Genomic DNA, 26,831 nt, shown 5'->3' on the forward strand with positions numbered 1-26,831 from the left:
ACAGCTGTAACGTTTGCTCGCTCCAAGAGGTATATCTTTCAATAATTTTGCCAAAACCCAGAAATGAACCAGTTTTTGCATTTCACTGAAACTCATTTGGTTACAATGTGGGATTAAGTTCAAAATTGCACGTTTGACCTTGGTGTAGATTATCTGGCTTAGCACATAGTTAAAAAGGAACCCCTTGCACAGCCAAACACGCCCTTGCCTCCTCCCGTGTACCTGTGGTGTTCATGAGGAGAAAAGGGAAGGTGAATCAATGCAAAATGTGTCACCATTACTGGAAAAACCATCTGAAGCACGTCTAGACAGCACGGGGTCACGGCAGAATTCTAGGTCAAACCTGAAGAGTGGATGTTCACTGTAGACCTAGCCTCACCATTCACCGGCTTGTGTTAGTAGGGGTGAACAAGGCAAGATAGAACTCAGCCTCCAGTCCCTCCAAGGTTGTGCTAACAAATCATGTCTGTGAGAGAACCTTGGGAGAAGGAAATGGCCCACTCCAGTACTCCTGCCTGGAGAATCCTAGGGACAGAGAAGCCTGGCGGGCTTCAGTCCGTGGGGTCGCAAGAGACGGACACGACTGAGCGACTCCACCACCACCAAACGTTCCCTGTGTTATTTGTATTCATACGAGGACATTTCACCACTACTCTAACTCCCACAGATCAAACTCTGTCTGTCCAAGGGTTCTATTGGAACAGAATCTTGTTTGGGGTCAATTTCTAGAATCTTTTTCGGTTTCATATGCTTATGTTAACAGAGCAGATCAGTAAAATGACGCAGTTTACTTACAGTGAGTCAGCAGTGAAAAGACCAATTATTCAGAGCCTCATAACAAAAGGCAAGGGACCTCACAGACATTTTTATATTCATTCCTTTCTTCTTATTCAAGCCCCAGGTGGGGAATTTGTGAATATTATGGGTATTTTCAAGTCTTTATCTTGGTTTTAAAAAAAAAACAAGATGAGCAAGAAAAAAAGTAAACTGAAGTGTAATTTTATTTTTTTTTTAATGGTAAAAAGCAGGTAACTCTGCAGTGATTCGGCTCAGCCCTTCTCCTTCCTATTGCACAAGGAGGCCCCTGGTGACTGTCAGACTGAGCAGGGACCACAGCAGGGGTCTGAATCTTTTCACATGATTCAGCTGGGAACTGGACAAAAGCATGGTAACCTCTTTTAGGAAAATGGTCATACAAAATCTTGTGCACTATTTCAGAGAACTCCGTGGACTCTCTGAACACTTTGTCTGTGAGCCCCAGGTGAAGAAGTTTGGGGCTAAAGAAAGCATTAGTTGATTAAGACTCTTAACTGTGGCAAAGTCATCTATCCTGTAGCCATATCACAACCCACAGCTATTTTCAGTATTGAGGGAAACTTACTGTTGTGTGGAAACCCAGGTCTTAATGTGCTTTCACTGTTTATTTCTGGTCTAGCCTAGACTTTGCTCAAGGAAGAGAGAACTGTTCCTTCTTTTGAATGATGAAAAATATAAACATACAAATAGCCCTTTAGATATCTGAAGGAATGATTTTGGGGCTAGGAGGTTAATTAGGTAGTAAGAATAGCAAGAGGTTACTGAATATTTGGTAGAAGGACTTTAAAGACAGGCAGGCTCCCCGGCCCTGAGCTCTGGATGGGCTGTGGGGCTTGAAGGCAGAGTTCACACCAAATGACTGAAGCCACACGAACGCAAGGAGCAGCGTCTAGTGCTCCTTTCAAACAGCTTTGAACCTGAAAACTCAGTACAACAGTTTAGCTAAGTGGAAGAAACAAAAGGGAATCCAATTCTGATTAGAATAAAAATTTATTTTAGTAAAGAATTACATATATATATATATTTTTTTTTAATTTGCAAAAACAAAATACTCATATAAGTTACCAGCCCAGAGCCTGGATTTCCACTGGATCAACCACATGAAACAAGAGTCTGTCATTTCTTCTTGCCAGGTTTAGGGGCCTTTTCCAGGCCTTGGATGTGTTTTCGAGGAAGCCGATACTCTTCTACAATCCAAAAGGCAGAAACTCCTCAGTGAGGTTTGCACACGCTCTCTCCTGCCCACCCCTTCCCCTCGGTCTACAATGACCCTCCTTTGCCTCGATCTCCAAGGTCCCCAGGTGGCACAAGCAGTAAGGAACCCGCCTGCCAGTGTAGGAGACGTTAAGAGACGTGGGTTCGATCCCTGGGTTTGAAAGATCCCCTGGAGAAGGAAATGGCAACCCCCTCCAGTACTCTTGTCTGGAGAATTCCATGGACAGAGGAGCCTGTGGGCTATAGTCTGTGGGGCCGCATAGAGTGGACTAAGACTGAAGCGACTCAGCACACACACCGAGGGCCCCAGCTGCAGAGCTGCCTCTTGGCCCTCCCGCCCCACTGTTCACGCCCGCCATTGAACCTCAGTCCAAACCGTTTCCATCACTCGACCTGCCCTTCCACACTCAGCTCACAGTCAACCCCTGCGGGATGGACCACACATCCTCACACCTCGAGGCTGAAGTCCTTCAGCAACTTTCATGTTGCTAAGGACTTTCCGGGTGTGCTTCAGGCATTTGTGATTCTCTCACAAGCGAGAATGCGTATGTCTGAGTTCAGCTGTGTTTGTCTTCTCCTCTGTATTTCACATGGGGACCTTCACTTAAAGGGGTGCAGCTCTAAAAGTTAACTGCTGGGTACTGCCTGAGATCATAAAGTAAGTTTGCTTACTGAGCATTTACTATGTGCCAGACCTTGGGAATGAAAAAGGTAAGGTCTCTGATTCAAGATGCTCATTCTAACAGGGAATTCAGACAGCAGAATAAATCAGCCCTGTTGTAGACACTAATCAGAAATATAAACACAATTGGAAAGTGCTATGTTAGCAGGTTTTTAAATGTCAATTTAAGGAAACAGAACATTTTAAAATGGGACATGTTCTTAGACAGGCTTCCTGTGGCCCCTGAGCTGGGCCGATGAGCCTTAATTAAGGCTGCGAGAGGCCACGAGAGCCATTCGAGGCTAGGGGACTACACGGAGGGAAGCAGCCAGGGGTGACCACTGGGGTGCACGCGGGGAAGAGCACGGAGAGCAGCGTGGCTGAGGCCTGGCCTGGGAGTCAGGGACCTGCCAGAGAAGGTGGAGGAAGATGGGGCTGGACTGGGTGGGTCTTGCTTATTGAACTTAAAGAGTTTATTCTGCAAATCAAGGTTGGAAGCCCAACTACAGCACTGAGCAGCTGAATTATCTCAGTACAAAGTACTGACCCTGTTTCCTCATCTGCACAACAGAAACGGTTCTTCAGCATCAAGCCTGCAAAAAGCCCAGCAAAGCGCCTAGCAAAGGCTGAGTGCTCAACACATGTTTTATAAAAAAGGAAAACCAGAAAGAAAACTTCTCTACTAGGATGGTGGATAAAACATTGAATCTGGGGGCTAAAAGACAAAGGGCAAACATTAGCTCCACCTCTTGCTGGCTGCTAAAGCTATGCATATGGTAAACTCACTAGAGTGACTTTAATTGGTAGGAAGATCTTTGCCAAGTAAGACTAACGTCTCTGCTTCTTCAGGGGGGATGCTCACCGAGCAACAGCCGGCCAAGGTGGTGGATCTGATTGCCCTGGATCTGAACCTGCACGCTGTCCTTGAGCCCCGGGGCAGAAGTGACGGTGGTGCTAGCCTGGCATCGCTGCTGGAGGGTGGCAGCCACTGAGCGCGGGTCCAGGCCATAGGCCTCCAAGTTCCGGACCACGGTCACCTGGGCAAGAGAAAAGACTGACGGTGGGTACAGACCACGTGCCCACCCCCAGAAACCTTCCGGGGCCTCTGCAGCCTCCTCACCCTATGCTCACCATCCCTACAACCATATCTATTCATCCAAATAATTTTTGTGCTTCTAAATTGACGTTTTCTTTTTACCCCATCCAAGACAGGAATACCTCAGAGATTCTGAGGGTTCGATTCCAGACCCACCATGATAAAGCCAATATTACGGTAAAATGAGTCACATGAATTGTTTGGTTTCCCAGTGCATATAAAAGTTACATTCTCATACAAATCAAAACTACAATAATGTACCACCTCACACCAGTCGCGATGGCCATCATTAAATTCTACAAATAATGAATGCTAGAGAGGGTGTGGAGAAAAGGGAATCCTCTTACACTCTCGGTGGGAATATAAATTGGTACAGCCACTATGGAGAACAGTATGAAAGTTTCTCAAAAAACTAAAAACCGAACTACCATATAATCCAGTCATTCCACTCCTGGGCATATATCCAGGCAAAACTGTAATTCAAAAAGACAAATGTACCCCTATGCTCATACCAGTGTTATTTACAACAGCCAAAACATGGAAACAACCCACAACAGATGAACGGATAAAGATGTGGCACATGGAATATTACTCAGCCATAAAAAAGAACAAATCTCAGTAATCCAAGTCTATGCCCTGACCAGTAATGCTGAAGAAGCTTGAACGGTTCTATGGAGACCGACAAGACCTTTCAGAACTAACACCAAAAAAAGATGTCCTTTTCATTATAGGGGACTGGAATGCAAAAGTAGGAAGTCAAGAAACACCTGGAGTAACATGCAAATTTGGAGTTGGAGTACGGAATGAGTCAGGGCAAAGACTAATATCGGTTTGCCAAGAGAACGCACTGGTCATAGCAAACACCGTCTTCCAACAACACAAGAGAAGACTCTACACGTGGACTTCACCAGATGGTCAACACTGAAATCAGAATGATTATATTCTTTGCAGCCAAAGATGGAGAAGCTCTATACAGTCAGCAAAAACAAGACCAGGAGCTGATTGTGATTCACATCATGAACTCCTTATTGCCAAATTCAGACTTAAATTGAAGAAAGTAGGGAAAACCACTAGACCATTCAGGTATGACCTAAATCAAATCCCTTATACAGTGGAAGTGAGAAATAGATTCAAGGGATTAGATCTGATAGACAGAGTGCCTGATGAACTATGGATGGAAGTTCATGACATTGTTCAGGAGACAGGGATCAAGACCATCCCCAAGAAAAAGAAATGCAAAAAAGCAAAATGGCTGTCTGAGGAGGCCTTACAAATAGGTGTGAAAAGAAGATAAGCCAAAAGCAAAGGAGAAAAGGAAAGATATACCCATTTGAATGCAGAGTTCCAAAGAATAACAAAGAGAGAATAAGAAAGCCTTCCTCAGTGATCAGTGCAAAGAAATAGAGGAAAACAATAGAATGGGAAAGACTAGAGATTTCTTCGATAAAATTATCTCTTAAGATACCAAGGGAACATTTCATGCAAAGATGGGCTCAATGAAGGACAGAAATGGTATGGACCTAACAGAAGCAGAAGATATTAAGAAGAGGTGGCAAGAATACACAGAAGAACTCTACAAAGAAGATCTTCATGACCCAGATAATCAGGATGGTGTGATCACTCAGCTAGAGCCAGACATCCTGGAATGTGAAGTCAAGTGGGCCTTAGAAAGCATCACTACAAAAAAGCTGGTGGAGGTGATGAAATTCCAGTTGAGCTATTTCAAATCCTAAAAGATGATGCTGTGAAAGTGCTGCACTCAATATGCCAGCAAATTTGGAAAACTCAGCATTGGCCACAGGACTGGAAAAGGTCAGTTTTCGTTCCAATCCCAAAGAAAGGCAATGCCAAAGAATGCTCAAACTACCGCACAATTGCACTCATCTCACACGCTAGTAAAGTAATGCTCAAAATTCTCCAAGCCAGGCTTCAGCAATACGTGCACCGTGAACTTCCAGACATTCATGCTGGTTTTAGAAAAGGCAGAGGAACCAGAGATCAAATTGCCAACATCCGCTGGACCATGGAAAAAGCAAGGGAGTTCCAGAAAAACAACTATTTCTGCTTAATTGACTATGCCAAAGCCTCTGATTGTGTGGATCACAATAAACTGTGGAAAATTCTGAAAGAGATGGGAATACCAGTCCACCTGACCTGCCTCTTGAGAAATAATCTGTATGCAGGTCAGGAAGCAACAGTTAGAACTGGACATGGAACAACAGACTGGTTCTAAATAGGAAAAGGAGTACGTCAAGGCTGTATATCGTCACCCTGCTTATTTAACTTATATGCAGAGTACATCATGAGAAATGCTGGGCTGGATGAAGCACAAGCTGGAATCAAGATTGCCAGGAGAAATATCAATAACCTCAGATATGCAGATGACACCACCCTTATGGCAGAAAGTGAAGAAGAACTAAAGAGCCTCTTGATGAAAGTGAAAGAGGAGAGTGGAAAAGTTGGCTTAAAACTCAACATTCAGAAAACTAAGATCATGTCATCTGGTCCCATCACTTCATGGCAAATAGATGGGGAAACAGTGGAAACAGAGGTGGAGTTTATTTGGGGGAGCTCCAAAATCACTGCAGATGGTGATTGCAGCCATGAAATTAAAAGACGCTTACTCCTTGGAAGGAAAGTTATGATCAACTTAGCATATTAAAAAGAAAAGACATTACTTTGCCAACAAAGGTCCGTCTAGTCAAAGCTATGGTTTTTCCAGTAGTCATGTATGGATGTGAGAGTTGGACTATAAAGAAAGCTGAGTGCCGAAGAACTGATGCTTTTGAACTGTGGTGTTGGAGAAGACTCTTGAGAGTCCCTTGGACTGCGAGGAGATCCAACCAGTCCATTCTGCAGATCAGCCCTGGGATTTCTTTGGAAGGAATGATGCTAAAGCTGAAACTCCAGCACTTGGCCACTTCATGCAAAGAGTTGACTCATTGGAAAAGACTCTGATGCTGGGAGGGATTGGGGGCAGGAGGAGAAGGGGACGACAGAGGATGAGATGGCTGGATGGCATCGCCGACCCAATGGACATGAGTCTGAGTGAACTCTGGGAGTTGGTGATGGACAGGGAGGCCTGGAGGACTGCGGTTCATGGGGTCGCAAAGGGTCGGACATGACTGAGCGACTGAACTGAACTGAAGACACGGAAACAGACTCACGGACACAGAGAACAGAACTGTGGCTGCCAAAGGGGAAGAGGGAGGGTAAGGGAAGGACTGGGAGTCTGGGATTAGCAGATGCAAACTAGTGTATACAAGATGGATAAAGAACAAGTTTCTACTGTATAGTACAGAGAACTAAATTCAATATCCTGGGATAAACCATAATGGAAAAGAATATGAAAAAGCCTATATATATATATATATATATAAAAGTGAATCACTTTGTATTCAGCAGAAATTAAAAGCAACGTTGTAAATCAAATGTACTTCAACAAAATATCTTTAAAAAGTTATGATTTCACTATACTGTTAACTGTACAATAACGTTATATGTTAAAAAACAAAGTATATACGTTAATTTAATAATACTTTATTTGTAAAAAGTGCACTCATCACCTGAGCCTTCAATGAGTTGTGATCTTTTTCACAATAGTAACATCAAAGATCATGGTCACAAATCATCATAACAAATAATAATGAAAAAGTCTGAAATATTGCAGGAGTTACTGAAATGTGATACAGACACAAGAAGTGAGCACTGCTGGTGAAATGGCACCATCAGACTTGCTTGACACAAAATTGCCACAAGCAATTTTCAATTTGAAAAAAAAAACACTGTCAGCAAAGCATAATAAAAAGAAGCACAATAAAACAAGGTGTGCCTGTATACGTTACACATTATATTTAGTGGGACAGATACTCTATCTCATATAGAACATATACTTTTTTTTGTTTGTTAAGTTGCTAAGTTGTGCCCAACTCTTTGCGACCACATAGGCCATAGCCTACCAGGCTCCTCTGTCCATGGATTTCTCAGGCAAGAATACTAGAGTGGGTTGTCATTTCCTTCTCGTATATATGCTTTTTCTAAAGTTTTTTAAAAAATTTTCAATAGAGAATTTAAAACATAAATAAAACTAGAAGAGTACAATGAGCCCCATGTACCCATCACCAATTCCAAGAATTTACAACTCATGACCAACCCTGATTCATCTATATCCCCACCCACCTGCATTCCTATGTTATTTTAAAGCAAATCCTTCTAGAAATCTCATCTACAAATATTTCAGTATGTATCTCTAAGAGATAAGAGCTCTTGTTAACATAAAAACAAAACCATCACTGTATATAATTATATATTCAAGAAATGGTGGCTATTGGTAATTATTAAACTTATCATCACTTCGTTCTCATTTCTTGAACGTTTATATGCCAAGGAGTATTGTAAATATTTCACCTTCTATTCCTTCATTTGACCCTCACAGTGCCTTATGAGGTAGGTATTATCCCCATTCTTCATATAAGGAAACTCAGGCAAAAACGACATGAAGTATCGTGCTCGAAGTCAAGCAGCAAGGCAAAGCCGCACTGGAATCCAGTTTGTACTCTCAAAGCCTACACTCGTAACCACACACTTCTAGAGTCTGTCTTTTGGGATTTCTACCCAATAATCCTATTTCTGTCTTCTCAAGACAGACAAAGTAAACGCAGTCCTTTTCCCAAGGACAGCTTTTCACATATTTGAGGACAGATGTAATTTGTTCTTACAACTGTGTTGCCAAGCTAAACACGTTCAGTTCTTCAGCAATTCTTTACCAGTTATTTTCACTGAACAAGGCCCAAGAGCCAACAGAAAGAGAAGGGCTGAAGGCCCATACCAGAGTTCTAAGGAAAAAGTAAATATAAGATCCTGTTTACTTTCAGAACCAGGCTCTAGCAAGTTTCCTAGCACAAAATCCTAGAGGACAGTGAGGGAGGGGGTCAGCTTCACCTGTTTTACACAGAACCCAGCCCAGTCACACAAACATGGGTGTTTCCTAAACAACTTTTGAGGTGTTTGAGGCCAATTTAAAAATCTCCAATCACATTAGAGAGACTAGAACTTAGCAGGAAGATTAAATCACCATCTTCAAACGTTGTTATCTCTTAAAAATTACCTTTTTGTTGGAAGCTTTCTGTGCTAGGGTGATGTCAATTGGGCAGATCCTGCCTTTCTTCACAATGGGCTCCTGTCCCGGAAAGGTCACTTGATAGGCAGGCTGCAATTTTTCCAAACATCTGAAATGGGAGTTAACGAGTTGGAGGCTGATAAAGCCAGCAGAAGCCATTTCCTCACAGCTCACACCCAGCGGGCGGCTAGATGGAAGCCGATCTTGCAGGCAGTGGCTCGCCTCTGGCTGCAGAGTGGAATCATGCAAATCAACTAGGGAGCTCCACCCCAGACCAACTGAGTCAGAAACTCTGATCATGAAGATCCATTTTTTTAAACTGTGCTACTGTAACTGCTTTACACTGCTGAGTCAGTTTCAGCAGCACAGCAAACTGAATCAGCCATGCGAATACAAGCACCTCCGCTGTTTTGGACCTCCTTCCCATTTAGGCCACCGCACAGCACCGAGTGGAGTTCTCTGTGCTACAAGAAGGCTCTCAAGGAAGGTAACTGTTAAGCTCCCCAACATGCAGCTGCAGTGGAGACCCACCAACTCAGGGAAGGGGACATCTGAGATGAGCCCCTGGAAACTGTCCACAGGTCTGGCCTTCTGAAAATCTGCCCAGCAGCCTTGTGGCAGATTTCTGTCTCAAGACTCTACCTTACCCAGCCGGATAAAGCACAACTTCGCATTGCTGACAGGTTCCAATCATGTACCTTTTCTAGACGCCTTTACCAAAAGGAATTTCTACCTTTTGTCTAATCAGATTTTCTTTTGCTAGCATATATATTGGGAGAGACAAACTTTTTCTATAAAAAGCCAGATGGTAAATATTTTAGGCTTTAACAGCCATATGGTCTCTGTTGAAATTACTCCACGTTGCCATTTAGCAAGAACACAGAGTAGATATTATGTAAACAAATGGGTGTGGCTGTGCACCAATAAGACCTTATTCACAAAAACAGGTAGCAGGCCAGATGTGGCCCACAGGCAATAGCTTGCTAACTCCTGATATAAATTATTTTCGGTTTTGGTTCCATGGAAAACAAAAGGTATAAGAATCCTTCCTTTGAAAAGACTGACTTTAAGACAATCCCCATCCCCACTCCCACTTTCTTTTTGTTTCTCTTTTTGAAGTTCTTACTTTCAATTAATGTTCTTTTCCTCTCTCCTTCTCTTCTATATTGTGTTGGCCCAAATCGTCCCAAAGACCCTCCACGTCAGAATTACCCATGCCTGTGTTTATGCAGACTGACACAGTGTGAACTATGGGACGGAAGAGACGATGACAGTGACGATCCTGACGTCCGCCGTGACAGACGTCAAGGGGAAGGGATGGCAATGCTGGAGAGGGGCTGCCAATCCCCACTACCTGCCCAGGAGACTGTCCCACGGAAGCTTCGTGACTGTGTGCTGTTCATCCTTCTCTAAGATGCAGTCACAGAGGATGGGATCCAATTTCACGAGACTAAAGGGAAACAAGAAGCAATAAGTAGCCCCAGGATTCATCTCTCATGTGTTGTTCACAGTCAACCAGGATTATTGGAACCAATTAGGGGTTCACAGTCCAGGATGCAACGTATTCTCTGGATGGGAGGTACACAGGCTTTCCTAGAATAAAGGAGAAGTAGGCAGTGGATGGCAAAGTGGTATGGGGAAAAAAATGCGAACACTGGGATCCCTGGCTCAATTATGTTATTAACTAACCATGATGAAGCCAGTAGTTCCCAACTTTTGGATCACGAGGGTGTCTTTTGTAATTAACAACAACAAAAAAATTAATGGCACACTCATTTAGTGGTTTACCTTCTGTATCCACCTACTAGGAAAATAGAAAACACCATAAAGCTAAGATGGCTTTGGTAAAATTTTCTGAAGTTTGCCTTTTGTTCCTCACAATAGCACCTGCATTTGACAGTCAACGGCAGATACACATGTTCAGGTCACTCTTGTTGTTTAGTCACTAAGTCATACCCAACTCCTTTGCAACCCTATGGACTGCAGGCTGCCAGAAGTCTCTGTCCGTGGGATTTCCCAGGCAAGAATACTGGAGTGGGTTGCCATTTCCTCCTCCAGGGGATCTTCCCGACCCAGGGATCGAACCTGGGTGTCCTGCACCAGCTGGTGGATTCTTCACCACTGAATCACCGGGGAAACCCCAAGATACATATGAGATGATGCTTCTTCAGGCTGCAGTCAGTGTGGATGGTGTATATGGATCTGACTACCCTAGCTACAACTCTCACTGTCCACAGCCTGTGGTTTAGAAACCACTGGCCTTCATTATTTCTAGAAGGCTGAGATCCCTTGCACCCCGCCCTCCCAGCCACCCCCCACATCTGCTGAAGGTGAGTGTGGAAAGACACAGGGCAAGCCCTCCTCCTCATCCACTCACTTTTTGTTGTCTGCATCCACCAGGTCATTTTTCTTGGCGTAGTTGATGACGAATGTTCGGACCTCACTGCCCTCCAGGACACTCCCTTTCCTGGGTGAGAAGCGACCAGGAGGTTACTCAGGCTGTGCTGGGGGACAAACCGCAAACAGCAAGACTCACTCCCTGCTCAGCAGGGCGCTGTCCTCGGCTTCTCGAGCTCTGCATTCTTCCCTTCTCCTGCCTGAGGCCCGCAGGGCCGTGAAGACTCGTCACAGGTAGAAAAGGGAGAGACCTACTCTCTCGCTCACTGAGTCCGGAGACCCTGCCCAGGGGAAGGAGGCTTGAAGCTGGGTCTGAGGGGAGGGGGAGGAGAGGGCAGAGCAGGTTTTGCCAGTCACAGAAGAGCACTACTCAGGCTGAGAGGGTTATAGGCCAGAACACCAAGCAGGCAAGAGAAGGGCTGCTCTCTGAAAACTCACTTGTGGCCAGACTCCTGGAAGAGCAGGGTCATGCTGGCTGGGACACAGTAGAGGGGTTTTATATCTGGAGGGTGATAGGGCTGTTCCCTGCTACCCTCCTGGATTGTCTGGGAGGTCGGGGAGGGCTCGGGTATGACGAAAGATGTGATCCTGAAACCCAGCAGAAGGAAAGAAAAAACACATTTTATACTAGTGTCTCCGAGCTCCGCAGTCCTGGCCCAGGTGCCCCGGGGCCAGCTGAGCTGCGGTGAGCAGGCCCCCGGCACTCACCTCGGGTGCTTCCAGTCCACGGCCACAATGCTCTCCACCCCTTTGCTCAGCTCCTGCACCTGTATAATCTGCTCCTGCTGCATGTGCTGCAGGAACTTAGAGAGCTAAGGGAGAGAGCGCCAGCGGTAGGGGGCCTCATCGACTCCGCACACGCGCTGAGCGCCTACGATGTGCCGGACGCCGATCCAGGCAGGGCCTGGGGGGGACGTGGGACAGTCCCTGTCCTCGTCCTGAGGGCTGGGGACTAACGGGTGAAGCCCTTCGGAACTCAGACTGGGTATAAAGGGCTGGGAGGGAGAGAGGGGAGTGGGTGCCCACCCAACTGCCTCAGCCCCGGGAGAGCTTTCTTACCCCACTATACCTGGAATCAAAAAGCTTAACTCTAGCATCAGCCCTCAGACAGGGCTTCCCCACGTCAACCAGCTCACGCCATGAATGCCCTACACAGCTCCCTGTGCGGGCGTGCAGAGAAGGGACCCACTTACCTTTTTGTAGCTTGACTTCTTTATGTCCAGTTGTCGTCCTTCGGGGCTGATGGCAGATGGAAAAGGCAAGTTAAGCTAACAAAGCAGTAGGGTGAGACCTGCCTGACGCTGAGAGGAGGCCGTTTCCTCAGCCTTCCTCCAGGATGCTTGGGAAGAGGCCGCTGTTCCAGAACTTTCTACTTGGTGGCAGCATCAGAAAGAGGTAAAGACTTCAGACACTCTAGACCCTTGCTGTCCAACACACCTTCCTGTGAAGAGGGAATGTTCTCTGCTATCAACGTGGTGGCCACAGGCCACATGTGGATATTAAGCACTTGAAATGTGACTAATGTGACTGAGGAAATATATTTTAAATTTCGTTTAATTTTAAATAGCCACATATGGCTCATGGCTACTGTACTGGATACAATTTTAGATTCCTCTCAAACTAGACGATCTTCTGTGTCCTCAGAAGTTTCACCTCCAGGTGAGTCTTTCTAACACCAAGCTCACTGTGGCAGCCAGGGTTAGGCAAACTACAGGATTTGGCAAACTACATCCTGCAGACCAAATCCGGCAACACCCGTTCATCTACCATCTACGGCTGCATCAAGGCCACAGTGGCAGACGTGCACAGCTGTAGGAGAGACTGTAGGGCCTAAAATAATTACTATCTGATTCTTTATCGAAAAAGCTTGGAGCCTCTACCCCGCAGCTATTAGTTCTGGAGGAGAAGTCCCTAATGAAGGCTCCTTAGAACGTACATCTTCTCTGAATATGTGATAAGCAATAGCAGTTTGGATTCATAGGGATCCTTTCTAGAACCCATCCCAGGTTAAGTACCTCTATCCTAGAGAATATTCCAGGATCCCTTTTCCCAGTTACTTGCAACCCAGCAAGGTCAGGACAAATTACCAAGTATCCTGCCACACACTCCAGATCTCACGCTTGTATAGAATGCCTTAAAGAAGCTCACATGAAGAGGAAGAGATTCACCTTAAAATCATTAAAAAAAAAAAAAAAGAGCAAAATTCTCAAAAAGAAAGAAGGTCAGACTTAGGGTGAAAATCAATAAGCAAATCTCCTGACATGGTAATATTCACTAGTTGCTTATGAAATGTCAGGCTATTTCATCTTGATGGCAACCTTACAAGTGTTGGGAATGAGGGCGCTAAGAAGCCTGGTTACAGGTTCAAATCCACCCTGTTTCAACACCCTGGGGAGCTGGCTTGCGCGCCCAGCTTCAAAGTCCAGAAGTAATCCACACATAATAATACTCCCTCTGCTGGTGGCTTGCATTTGGGGCTAGGGTGGGAGGTTCACACCAACTCTTCCTTCTGATACAAGCTCATCCAGCCCACCTTCAGAAAAGCATGAGGGGATTGGACTTTCAGACAAGCAGGCTGCCCCAGGACACTTCCTGGACGGGACATACTGCCCAATTTGCGAGACAGCCCAGCTTCACCAGAGCAGAGGCGGGGCTCAGAGCACCTTGGGAATTTTAGCCTCATTTCCTCAGCATCCTTTCACTGGCTCACATTTAAGCTTTTAAAACTCAGTATCTGCCAGATGAACCCTCCACATCCCGCTTTCCACATCATGCTCCTCAGACAACCCCCCCCCCCCCCGTCGGCCGTGTCCCATCTGACCACTGAGGAGCAGGAGAGGGCCCCCCTGCCTCCCACCCCCAAGACCCTCCGTACCAGCAGGAGAACATATGGCTGCCCAGGAGAGTGCTGGTGAGCAAAGGGAGGTCAGCCTTTCTGACGTAGCACTTCAAAGCATGCAAGAAGCACGTCTGCAGCAGCTCGTCCATTTGCTCTGCAAGGAGAACAGGAGAACCTCATCCTTCCGGAGGGATGTAGAGGCCTGCGCGATGACACCCTCTCCTCACCCCCGGGTTCTGAGGGAGCCTGCTGCCCGGCGCCAAAGCACCTAGACTCTCCAGAACATGGAGCCTCCGCAGAGGGCTGACCCCAGAGGAGGCAGCAGGTCTCAGGGTCCCACCTGGCCAGACTCAACGCTTCTCTGACAGAGAAGTCAGAGCTGGAGAAACCCTGACCGGCTGTGCAGCTGGGCCCACAGAGATCCGGGGAAACGTGACTCATGTGGGAAAGACTCCGAGGTGAGACAGCAAAGCGCTGGGCACCTCCCTGACCAAAGCCAGGGTGTCTCCCTCCCCCCCAGAGGCCTGGTCAGAAGCAGCACAGCACACGTCAGCCTCCTGCGCCGGGAGAGCGGACCTTCCACCCCCAGAGCTGTACCCTGAAGGGTCTTGCTGTCCATGGGGTCCACGTGCAGGCCCCCAGGGCCGGGGTCTTCCGTGGCTTCTGATGGGGACTTCTCCTCACACCTCTGCTGGACCTCCTCCTCCAGGGTCAGCTGCCTCATGGCACCCTGCAGGGCAGTGTCAGCTTTGACACATCCCTTTCCTTCACTGAGATCCGGGGGATTCAGAGCCAGTGGGGCAATGGACGGTGGACTGGATTTGTCTCCAGATCGCCTGCAAAAACCTCATGTCAGAAACACTGAGCGGCGGCCACCACACTCTCCAACCCTGGTCAGGGGGCCAGCGGGGGTCCAGGGAGAATGAGAGTCACAGGCAGGGGTGTCCGGGAGCAGCCAGAGAGCCTGGGCGTGCGTCTCAACTCTGTTTTCAATTCTGAGCCCAGAGAAGTCCCATGCCTCAGTTTCCTCATGTCTGAAATGGGGAGAGGAATTCTTGCCTCCTCCTTATCCCAAAGGAATACTAATAATATTAACAGGAATTCAGGGACAGAGAAAAATTAAAGAAAATATATTTACATAGAAGCCCCCCTCCTCCAAAAGTATTCCCTTCATATGAGTTAAAAATAAAACCACTTTGAATTAAATAACAAAATTAAGATTGCAAATGCATCTGTAGTACCAGTGGTGAAATACAAACCCAAGGTGTATTACAAAACCTTCTGTGTTAAACCAGAATGCAATCCAAAACAGATAAATGACAAGGACCTGTTGGAGAGCACGGTAACTATATTCAGTATCTTATAATAAACTTTAATGGAAAAGGATTTGAAAAAGAAGATGTATGTACATATCTGTATCTGGAATCGCTAGATGTACTAGTGATCACTAAAATCACTTTGCTGTACACCTGAAAGTAACACACTGGAAATCAACTATACCTCAATTAAAAAAAAAAAAATCACCCTAACCTGCAGAGTAGAGATTACAATGGTTCTATGCCATTAAGCCTTCTGAAGACAGGATGGTACACCCAAAAAGCTTTACCTTAACTAAGATTATGCAAGTCAAACTAAGTTTACTAACAGCTGCAGCAAGGCTTTTAATGAGGCTGACAGTGAGGCCAGAGGGCACGTTCAGGCGATTCTGATCATGTAAATACTGAGAGTATTTTCAAAAAGTGGGAGGATGGGAGATGAGGCAGCTGCTCACAAAACGATTCAGACAACAAGATCTTAATTTCTCACACTGACAGAAAACAAGGAACTGGAAGCTCGTGAGTAAGCAGCCTGCAAACATCTGCTGAGACCCAGACGGATGAGGCTGTACCTCCAGCAAAGCAGGGTCTGGCTGATACTTGTAAAATGACTAACTCGAAGACTGACTAAAAATGTCACGGGTAAATCTATACCAAAAGGCCACAACACTTGGCCAAAGGACCGGGTACGCTGCTTTTGAGAAGAGCCCTATTTACTATTTTGGTTGAAGGACAAGAAAATAACCAGAAAATAAGCTCTGATACAGTTCCAGAGAGCAAAGGTAACAGTGAGAAAGGGCAACTTCCGTCATGAGGAAATCCAAAATGTACAACTTAAACAACATAACAGTAACCAGATTATCACCCGGGAGCCTGGGGAGCTACTCTGCTTTGATTTGGATTCAGACGTGAGAACTTCTGAGCCCTCGTCATGGGGCCAGAAGATGCCTGAATGTACACGGCAGAGAAGGCCAGATGGACCGGTGCTATAAAACTAAAGACATCGCTGCGCTGAGAGAATAATTTACCTAGAAAATAATTACAGTTCTCTGTAATTTCCTCTCTAAAAAGGAAAAAAGTCTTTTCTTCACGTTGAGCGGGGAAATTAATGTCTGCCCAGCAACTGAGGACATGACAGAGACCAAAACCCTCACTTCTGAACCCAGGCCCTGGGCTCTCTGCACCCACCCAGCTTCCCCATAAAACAGAAGAAAGACTGAGCCCACCACAAGTGGTCCTGGTAGCTGTGGAGCACACAGAAGCCCCTTCCCTTCAGACCCGAGGCCAGCATCTCAGCTGTCGACATGGCGGCGACTCCGACGGCAACGGGGGCTCTGAGGAGGAGACAAGGGTCAGGAAAGGCTTCCAGGAGGGCGCCCGCCAGACCGGCTTTCTCACGTGCTCAAAGCACCACGGCTGCAAACCTGAAGCACCCACTTATACCACAGAACGAAAACAGTGCAGTCTCAATCCTCTTCAAATTACCTATAAACATGACTTTCAAAGAGCCAGACACGACTAAGCTACTAATACACACACACACACACACACACACACACACACACACACACACACACACGACTTTCAAAAATCCCTTGACCAAATATCCCTCCTGGGTAAGTAACTCATCTACTGATATTATCACTGTTTTATCCCTATTACAAATCAAACCCAGACAGGACTCAGAAGGATATTTAAAAGTTCTCTTTCTTTAATTTCAAAAATATAAATTATTCGTGCAGGTTCAATCCCTGGTCAGGGAAATAAAATCCCACGTGCCATGCAGGAAGGCCAAAAAGTAAAGGGAGAGCCTTCCTATTTGCAAGTTGAGAAGGGAGGTCTTTCCCACGCCATAAAGTAGGCCTGATGAGTGCCGCCGGGAAGAGAGAAGACAGACGTGTGGAATCAAATAGAGGTTCCTTCTGAGTTAGCTCTTGTAACAGGGCTTGCTCTGTGTAGCCATCTAAGAACTGAATGTGTGCATAATATCCAAAAAAAGAAGACCACACATTTACAATAACTACAGAAAACTCCCAAAGCCCAAATGGCAAATCTCTGTCATCCCAGTGTAACTCAAGTGTTGCTCACACACTGCCCATAAGGATCAGTGTCTAGCTGTTGAACAGCAGGGGAATATACAAGCCCGGCAAGGTTGCCTGGACCCAGGGGAGAAGATTCAAGGGCTGAATTCCCAACACCTGAACTGCAAAAAAAAAAATCTGCTAATCCGGTGGCTTCACTTACTGTGCCCATGGGTCAGTCCTGCCACAGAATCTTTGAATTTGGCTTCTTTCCCAGTTCCTAAAAGAAGGGTCTTTGTCTTCCACCTTTGGAAGGGCTCAAAATCTTCAGTCTCGAATATGGCCTGATCCTCTGCCATAAACCACCCAGGCTTCATTCCCACATACATTCTAAACGTCAAACTAAGCCGGCCAAATACACATTTCCATCGTTTTCTCCTATCTGGGACAGAATACTGGGTGTGGGGTGGGGGAAACAATAATATCACCATTCTTTTCAACAGCTAGGTTTTGCTACATGTAAACAGGATGGAAACCTTTCTAGGCGCTTGGTGCCAAAAGGGTCAAGGAAAATAGGAGACTATGAGCAGCAAAAATAAGATCTTTAAACACTGACACCCCCACCCCCCACCCTCAAGGCCTACAATCCTTCTCCCTCAAAAAGGCAATGAGTAAAATAATGAGATGTCACTTTTCGTTCAGGATGACACAAATGAATATAACCCATCATATCCAGTGTCGGGGAGCATGTACGGAAACAGGCTCCATGTACCCTGCAGGTGGAGTGAAAACCAGCAGGGTTTTTGTAGGGCAACAGAAGACATGCACGATCGTCACGTGCACGATCTGCTTTAGGGAAACACCGGCACTGGTGTCCCCAGAAGCATTAGGAAGCTCTTGTTTGTGACAAAGCAGAGGCAACCACACTGTCCACCGGGAGATGACCTTCTCCATCACCCCACAGCGGGGAAGATGGTTCAGCTTATCTGTGCTTGCTGACGTGGACAATGTTCACATGATCTGAACTGAAAAAATACTAGGGATAGAGTTTGTTTGTTTGTATTTTTAAACATACACAACCCACATCAGACATTTTATATGCACGTGTATATATGCACTGAAGAAGGCTGGGAAAGCTGTGCATCAGAATGATAATGGTTACTTCTAGAGAAAAGAATTATGGGGTGAGTGGGTTTTGATTTTTCATAACTGTTCATATGATTATTTCCTAATTTATTTTAAATAAATTTTAATAAAATTTTAAATAAATTGTATTTATTTAGTGCACTGATGGCCAAACCATCCTATAAATAGGTTAAAAAAAAAATCACTGAATTGTACAGTTGAAATAGGTGAATTTTACAATATATAAACTCTATCTCCCTCAATTAATCTATTAAAAATAATTAAAAGATGATGATGATGTGGATGTCAGACTAAAACAGTCCTGAAGTCATGGAAGGCAGGAAAGCAAGAAAACATCACAGGAGACTAAGACGACGTGACAACTAAATGCCAGGTGGCACCCTAGCCTGGATCCTTGAACAAAAGAAATCTTTAAATACATATACATAGTGGGAAAAGCAGGAAAATATGAATAAACTCTGTAATAGTGTCAACAGGATTGAACCAATGTTAATTCCTTAGTTTTGATAACTGTACTGTGGTTATATATGATGTTATCAAGACAAGAGGCTGGGTAAGAAGTATATCAGGACTCTGTACTATTTTTGCAACTTGTCTGTAAATCTAAAAAAAAATTTTTTTTAATGAGAAAAAAGAGTAAATTTTATAAAGGAGAAGGCAGCAGCAGGAACTAATATACTTGGCCCAGATGTGTGCACACTCCACAGGCTCACTGCCATTTCCACTCTCGGGATTTTTCAGGACGAATTTGTTTTCTCCTTTAATCCTTTCTCCACATGCTGTGAAGCTGTCATTCCCACCCCTCCCAAGTTTTCCCTAAGTTTGCCCCCCAGAGGCACAGCTGACCCGCACAGTACCTGTTCCCCACCAACGCAACGGCACAGAGGTCACCCTTCTGTACCTGAGGCAGGCCAGCAGGGGGCACCACCAGTCCCGGCAGCATCAAATCTGCAGCAAACAAAAGCATCACAGCTAATTCCACAGATTACTTCATTGTTCATTCATTCAGTCCATAAATGTTCATTAACTATCAACTACATTATTCATAATGAAAATAGAAAGCGGCAGCTTGAGTACCAGACCACCCTTTGGGAGGCTAGCGGTCAAACTGAAGGACCAAGCTGAGGGTCTAGTTGCCGTGATCTATCTGAGTCTGGTTTCCCCAAGTCATCTTATTAACCTAAAGGACAGCCAACGGCGGCTCACAAGGCACTTCATGTCACTCATCTTTTTTAAGCCTTACAGCAGGATCTCTGAGGCCCAGGGAGTCTGTGGAAGCAGCCAAGTGAGAGATGCAACAGACATGGGGGGAAACTCCATTCTTCATATGAATGCACGAAATGGGTACGCTTATTAAAGTAGTTGGTTTTTTTGAAGTAGGTTTTAGACAGTATCCAGAATATAAGAAAATACTCTTACCTGCTCCCCCAACCAATTTTTCGAGCACCAGAGGCCATGTTGTAAACGTTGGTAGAAGATCGGGATAAGACCACAAAGTATACACTGTCCAAAGAGAGGGTCAGAAAACACTTACTGCCAAGAGTCAATCCTCTGGGAATGGGCAAAGCCAAACACTAGGCCATGTTCATCAAAATACAGAAAAGACACTCAACTCAAAGCTAGAGAGCGGGTTGTGGGGGGATGTCCAAAAAGCTGCTTTCTTTTTTTAAAGTAGGTTACCCCAAGTTTGTGAAGCAGTTTATATGTCACATGCTATTTATTTTAGAATCTTTGCTTCCTTTAGCCCGAGAGATCCGATTCTTTACATACTGAGTTCTTTGCAGTAGTTTCTCTCAATATGTGATCTTGAGAAGTTATCATTTTTACTGGTAGGAAGACACACATGAAGTGAACTGCAGCTTTAAGAGATTAACTGCTAAAGTTGGATATTTACATGTAAGGCTAAAACTAGTGATTAGGTGAACATCTGCTTTTGCCTGTCCAGTATCCCTTTCCCCTACTCTGGGAATCAAGTGCCCCTTTTCCTGTGGGAAACATTCCATACAGCTTACATGGGGCTGACTCCCTTCTTAAAGAGGCTGCAGCCTTGAAGAAGGCAGAGACTTAAGAAACTGGATGTCACTTGAGCCTTGAAGGCACCTATTGCTTCACCCGGACTGCAGGAGCAGAGGAGAAGGGCCACAGGGGATTCTGATCCACTGTCCCAGTGTAGGGACAGAGACCCAACAGGGATTTCATTTACGACCTCAGAAGCAAGTAATCCAAAACCAGAGCACCAGCCTATAAGACATTTTGAAAATTTTCACATTTATTATTTTTATTCCCTCTGTTTCCATAGCCATTAGCAGGGGCTTGTATGTGTACATACATACAAAAAGGGAGTGTATGTGTACAACAGCAAAGTAGGGTAAGGTAGGGGTGGCCTGGGGTAAGAAACCGCACTGCATTGCTAAAGCCAAGCTGGGAGGAAGAAAAGCCCCAAAGGACAAAGTAGATGTCACCAGGAAAGGAAAAAAGAAAAAGACACTGACTCTGTGAGACCCGTGAGGAAAGCAAGCAACAAAATCCTGAGAGCCACAGAGAGCATAAGAAAGAATTCTGGTGAGATGTCTCAACCAAAGTCCATCACTAAGACAGCTGGGTATGGAGTTTAATTCACCTTCTTTCCCATCATAGTACCTCTTCAGTATCTTAAGAAAAGTGCACCAGTGGCAGTTCTAAGAAACATGTTTTACATGCCCTGAAACTTCAGGGGCTTCCCTGGTAGTTCAGCTGGTAAAGAATCCGCCTACAATGCAGGAGACCCTGGTTTGATTCATGGGTTGGAAAGATCACCTGGAGAAAGCATAGGTTACCCACTCCAGTATTCCTGGGCTTCCTTGGTGACTCAGTTGGTAACAGAATCTGCCTGCAATGCAGGAAACCTGGGTTTGATCCCTGGGTTCAGAAGATCCCCTAGAGAAGGGAATGGCTACCCACTCCAGTAATCTGGCCTGGAGAATTCCATGGACTAAACAGTCCATGGGGTCACAAAGATCTGACATGACTAAGCGACTTTCATTTCACTGAAACTCCACCCTTTTCAAGACCTCTGCTCCATTCCTAGTCAACCCTCTAGAAACAAGTGTTTCTTCACGTTAGCATTTCCCTCGGCAACAACCCTTGCTTTGTGTTAGCCCTTTTTTCCCCTCCATTCTATAGCAGTTTCTGGTTTTGTATGATTCAATTCTAGGGACGCAAAACAAACAAAAATTCTTAGGGAGATTTTGCATTCATTTGTTTTAAGGAAGACAGGTTAATGGAAGAAACAAGGAGAAACAAGTATTAGGCAGAGACCACAGTAAGGGCATCTCCATGCCACTGCCATACCTGTTGGATACAGATTTTTCTCCAGTTCAAACAGGATGGGGTTACCACCACTCACATACACAGTCACTGCATCTCCTCTGTGAGCATACAGCTTTACAATGTTGAGCTCTTCCTTTCCAGGCACTAACTCAGAGACCTGATCGGTTCCAAGAGTGGGGAAAACAGCTGCCACATCAGCCCGAAGCTTTCTCCTGCAGAGGGCACACATATCTGGTATGAAGGCTGCCTGCATAGATTTTAATAAATATTGAGGACTCAGAAAGACTTACTATAAAGTCATGAGGACCAAGAAGTCTGGTTGATGATGCCCTATTCTCACACACTCTTCCAAAACATCCCATTATCTTTCTCATCCAGTGTCTCATCTATTTTCACATGTTCCTGAGGCATGTCTTTGCACTTCACAAAGAAAGAAAGAAATAACTGAGACCCGGTGAGCAGTCCAAGTTAGCCTGCCACTGGAAACTCAGTCCTGCCTTCCTGACTCCACGCATAGCTCTTGGATCTGCCCCTTTCTCATATATGGCTGGCAAATCTAACAGCTTATGATCAAACAGATACACCAGGGCATCAAGAATGACAACTAGAAAACACTGGTTCTAAAATCCCCAAGGTGATATCTGCCTTTGCAACACTGTCTGAACAGATACAGTTACCACCTATGGCTCATCCACTTCACCTCACCTTCCATGTGTCTCTCCCGCCAGATATGAGAAGTGACTAGACACTTCTCATATACTTGTAGTTCTCTGTACCCCGTCCAATCTCTCCCAAGGGACTCAAAGCTCCAAGTAGGGGAGGGATCCCGTAATCCTTCATTTCTGCAACATCCACGACACTTTGAACAGACTGCAGTCAATACGCGGTGCCTGAATTACGTTTCTTTCAAACTCAGTAGAATATCCCAAAAAAGACAGCCTGGGAGATAACTCGGGCCTCCTCTCCCATTTTCACCCTCAAAATATGTCTAACTCACCCTTGCCCCGCTCTGGGGTCCCTTCTCCGGCTGTGCCCCTCGGCCTCCACCCCAGGTCGGCTGACCGAGCACAGAAAGGCTGCGAGCCGGCCAAGCTCGAGAGACGCTGGGGTGCCCTCGTGGGCAGGCACGGGACCCTCTTCCCCCTCACCTGTCCGACCCCTTGATGGCCGTGTTGGACTTGACACGAAAGGCCTTGGCAAACATGTCCGCTGGAGTAGCCTGGGGAAGAGAGGGAGACCACAGACGCCGCGAGCTGTCAGGAAAGCGGACGCACGTCGGCTGCCAGGCCCGCGGCCCTGGGGGCAGCCATGCTGAGGCCCGGCTAGGAAAGCGGCCCGGCTGGAAACCGGGCCCGCTCAGCTTCGCGGCCGCCTCTAGCGGCAAGGCCGGGAACTGAAGCCCGGTAGGCGGGACTGTGATTCCTGCGCAGAGCGGTGCGCCGCCCCCCTTCATCCTGGCCGCCTGGTTCTGCGCCTGCGCGAGCGGCAGGCGCGCGTCCCTTTGTAGTAACGCTTCGGCCCTGGTTCTGCGCCTGCGCGAGCGCCAGGCGCGGGTCCCGCTTGCAGTAACCCTTCGGGACCGAGAGATTTGGTTCATTTCCACTCCATTAGCGCCGTGGTGTGCCAGGCCCTCTGCCAGCTCTCATCCCATTCAATTTAGTTTAGCTGCACTAAGTTAATTGAAAAAACTTTTCAATTTTTGGGTTTTATTAAACTTTTGGGTTTTATTAAAATCGCAGACCTCTTGAATGCTTTTCTTAAGGGCTTTGGTTTATTAAGATCTTTACATTTCATTGTAGACCATGGGCCACAGCTGGAATTCTGAGATTTTTCTCCTCCCTGTTTTTTTTTTTTTTTTAATTTACATGATGTGATAATAACAAGGAATCCACTTTAGTCCCAGATTTGACCTCCTACTGAGAGGGGAAAACTATACAAATGATCTTCTAATCTGTTATTTAAAACAGCTTTGGACATCTTTATGTACTTTTTACATTCTGGCTTTCCAGGTGGCTGCAGTGGTAAAGAATCCTGCTGCCAATGCAGAAAACGCAAGAGATGAGGCTTCCATCCCTGGGTGGGGAAGATTACCTGGAGTAGGAAATGTCAAACTGCTCCAGTATTCTTGCCTGGAAAATTCAATGGACAGAAGAGCCTGGGGGGCTACAGTCCACTGGGTCACAAAGAGTTGTAAGTGACTGAGTGACTAAGTATGCACCCATGTACGTTTTTGCATTTAGGCATTATTTCAGGGGTGGGGTGTTTCCAAAGCAATTTTTAAAAAGTAGAGTGGGCAGGCGCAAGAAGGGCGCAGCTGGGAGTTCGGCCTGCGGGTGTCCGAGCTGTAGCGGCCGGAGAGGAGTGGCTGGACCTCTGCTTGAATATCCACATTTCAGTTTCTGCACCTATCAAGAATTTTAATTCACCATGGATAATCTCTCAGCAGAAGAAATTCAGATAAGGGCTAACCAGGTTACTGATGAGTCTCTGGAAAGTACAAGGAGAATCCTGGGTTTAGCCATTGAGTCACAGGATGCAGGAATCAAGACTATCACTATGCTGGATGAACAAGGGGAACAACTAAAACGCATAGAAGAAGGCATGGACCAAATAAACGAAGATATGAGAGAAGCAGAGAAGACTTTAACAGAACTCAACAAGTGCTGTGGCCTTTGTGTATGCCCATGTAGTAGGACAAAGAACTTCGAGTCTAGTAAAGCCTATAAGGCAACATGGGGTGATGGTGGAGACAACTCTCCTAGCAATATAGTATCTAAGCAGCCAGGCCGAGTGACAAATGGTCAGCCTCAACAAGCGACTGCAGGAGCAGCCAGCGGGGGATACATTAAACGTATAACAAATGATGCCAGGGAAGATGAAATGGAAGACAACCTGACTCAAGTGGGCAGTATCCTAGGAAACCTAAAAAACATGGCTCTGGACATGGGCAATGAGATTGAAGCTCAAAACCGACAAATAGAACGGATCACAGAAAAGGCTGACACCAACAAAGATCGTATTGACAATGCCAATGCCAGAGCAAAGAAACTCATTGACAGCTAAAGCTACTGCTGTACTTCTTTATCATTTATTTACTTTCCTAGCTCCTCCTTCAAAGTCATCACCTTTCCAGAGTTTGAAATCTTGGTTCCACACTCTTCTAATCAGGAGATGTGGAAGATCTAGGAGTAACAGTCCCCCAATTTTTTTTTTTAATTTTTCTCGTTTTCCCTTGAGGGTATTCTTAGTCTTCCTTCTAGCATTTTCTTTCTCAGTCCATACAATTAGGTTGATTTTCATACATTTTTTATAGTTTTATTTTTCATCCTCTCCATTTACTTTAGCAGGTTCTTCTGCTTTCAAAATATGGAAGCATTGCCAAAGACAGCCACGTGAAAGGAAGCTGGAGGCAGTGGGGGCAAGCACAGGAGGGGAGGCAAGAGATAAGAGGTTGTTACCTCAGTAAAACCTACAGACCCTAAAGCCAAAAGTGGTGTAACCACAGTGAATATCTAGTAGGGTTTAATTTTTATTTTAAGTTGCAGTTATTGCCAGTTTAGGCCAGTGCTTGGTTTTGGAGCCTAGGTACACAATGTTTTTGTTATGCATCGCAACTTTGCAACCTCTGCTCCAAAAAAGAGCAGACTGAGCTTTTTTAAAATAAGCTTAATTTCTGAACTCTTGGTGATTCACCTTTGTACATAGATTCTATGATCCATTTCATATTGCACATATAGGAACACATGGTATAAATGAGTAGCTTTATTTTCATATTATTAATAGTATCACAGTCCCATTACAGGCCTATTAACCTCATAAATTTGTCATTAGTCTTTGAGGAAAAAATATGTAAATATGAATGTATAACATGAGAATTTCTCTCTACAGCAGGGCTTAAAATTTTTTTGAAAAGTTTGACAAAGTGTATCACGTGAATTCAGATTTACCTCAATGCCACAAATTATGTTTAGATAGGAAAAAAAACTTATTTTGATCTCAGGTAGAAAAATAGTTAGATTGCTTTGAGTTTTATGTAGTTGTAAACTTTTTTTAAACTAGAATTTATTGTTTAACTAAATGGTTTGGAAGATTATGCCTTTGGTTTACTTATCGATGATTGCACTATCATTCTTTTGTACTCAACTTCCAGAATCACATTTGTTTATAAGTGTTATAAGAATCTTACCGGTGTTTGTCACCTTTATTTAAAAACTAGCTTCTGCACACTTCAAGACTATTAATGTTGATTGGTTTGACAAATAACTACTACTGTTTGATCCTTACAGTTAAATTTTGTAACTAATGGAATTGTTTTTTCAAATAGGTAATATGCTTCTGCGACTGCTTTGGGGGGATGGGAAGCAGTAATTTTGTCAGCTTTAATTTCACAAACTGAATAAAGGAAAGGTCCATAAATCAAAAAAAAAAAAAAAAAAAGTAGAGTGCTCAAGAAAGAATAATTTTTGAGACCTAGTAAGATCAAATTACGGTTTGGCTTCTCCCTAGCAGTTTGATCTTTGCCAATGGTTTATCCTTTCTGAAACTTACATTCTCCACCTCACCTTCTGTGAGAAACAATTGAGATAATGTATGTAATATGCTTCACAGTGTTTTGAAATTTTCCAATAAATTGTAGATATTATCCAAAACAAAGAAAAAAAAATCAGTCTCAGACAGAAGTGAGAGTATGGGTTTCCCTGAAAGGGATCACTGTGTACCCTGGAGACATAAATTTAAACACCTGGGGTCCTGGCCCCTACTCAGTTGAATTTTGCTTATGAAAATTTCAGAGCAGAGTGTCCATCCACCCAGAAAAAGAATCCTAATTGCTTTCATCTGATGACACAGTTACATAAAGGAGAGGCCCACCTTGGCTATATAAAGATTAGATCGTCA

The 26,831-nt window shown here is 45.0% G+C and overlaps 2 protein-coding genes across 7 annotated transcripts; one reads left to right on the forward strand and one right to left on the reverse strand.

The window, feature by feature from the left end:
* Positions 1-1,787: 1,787 nt before the first annotated feature.
* EIF2D (eukaryotic translation initiation factor 2D) lies at positions 1,788-23,328 on the reverse strand. 6 transcript variants are annotated; one of them, XM_070767845.1, is made up of 17 exons: positions 23,084-23,214; positions 22,226-22,355; positions 21,957-22,147; positions 20,046-20,129; positions 19,484-19,574; positions 16,686-16,793; positions 14,741-14,979; positions 14,180-14,297; positions 12,498-12,543; positions 12,013-12,116; positions 11,743-11,892; positions 11,285-11,374; positions 10,262-10,357; positions 10,120-10,155; positions 8,896-9,016; positions 3,555-3,729; positions 1,788-2,003 (listed from the first exon to the last, which is right to left on the reverse strand). In XM_070767845.1, the coding sequence occupies exons 5-17, from the start codon at positions 19,567-19,569 to the stop codon at positions 1,933-1,935; spliced, it is 1,440 nt and encodes a 479-aa protein (XP_070623946.1). In that variant the 5' UTR covers positions 19,570-19,574; positions 20,046-20,129; positions 21,957-22,147; positions 22,226-22,355; positions 23,084-23,214; the 3' UTR covers positions 1,788-1,932. The 6 variants fall into 6 exon arrangements, 5 of the variants coding, with proteins under 5 accessions (XP_070623946.1, XP_070623944.1, XP_070623945.1 ...); XM_070767843.1 differs by lacking the exon at positions 22,226-22,355 and having other exon boundaries at positions 23,084-23,323; XM_070767844.1 differs by lacking the exons at positions 3,555-3,729; positions 22,226-22,355 and having other exon boundaries at positions 23,084-23,328.
* Positions 23,329-24,234: 906 nt separating this feature from the next.
* LOC139176304 (synaptosomal-associated protein 23) lies at positions 24,235-26,120 on the forward strand. The gene has a single exon (XM_070767846.1). It carries the CDS (start codon positions 24,363-24,365, stop codon positions 24,996-24,998), a length of 636 nt encoding a protein of 211 aa, XP_070623947.1. The 5' UTR covers positions 24,235-24,362; the 3' UTR covers positions 24,999-26,120.
* Positions 26,121-26,831: the final 711 nt, after the last annotated feature.

This window comes from Bos indicus, chromosome 16, assembly GCF_029378745.1.
Source record: "Bos indicus isolate NIAB-ARS_2022 breed Sahiwal x Tharparkar chromosome 16, NIAB-ARS_B.indTharparkar_mat_pri_1.0, whole genome shotgun sequence".
Lineage (NCBI taxonomy): Eukaryota > Metazoa > Chordata > Mammalia > Artiodactyla > Bovidae > Bos > Bos indicus.

Excerpts from the sequence above, each read along its gene's own strand:
- EIF2D (XM_070767843.1), bottom strand. The coding sequence starts at position 23,139 with ATGTTTGCCAAGGCCTTTCGTGTCAAGTCCAACACGGCCATCAAGGGG. Across the intron at positions 22,148-23,083 it reads GCCATCAAGGGGTCGGACAG|GAGAAAGCTTCGGGCTGATG; the intron begins GTGAGGGGGAAG and ends TGCCCTCTGCAG. Across the intron at positions 11,893-12,012 it reads GTGGACTGGAAGCACCCGAG|GATCACATCTTTCGTCATAC; the intron begins GTGAGTGCCGGG and ends GCTGGGTTTCAG.
- LOC139176304 (XM_070767846.1), top strand. The coding sequence starts at position 24,363 with ATGGATAATCTCTCAGCAGAAGAAATTCAGATAAGGGCTAACCAGGTT.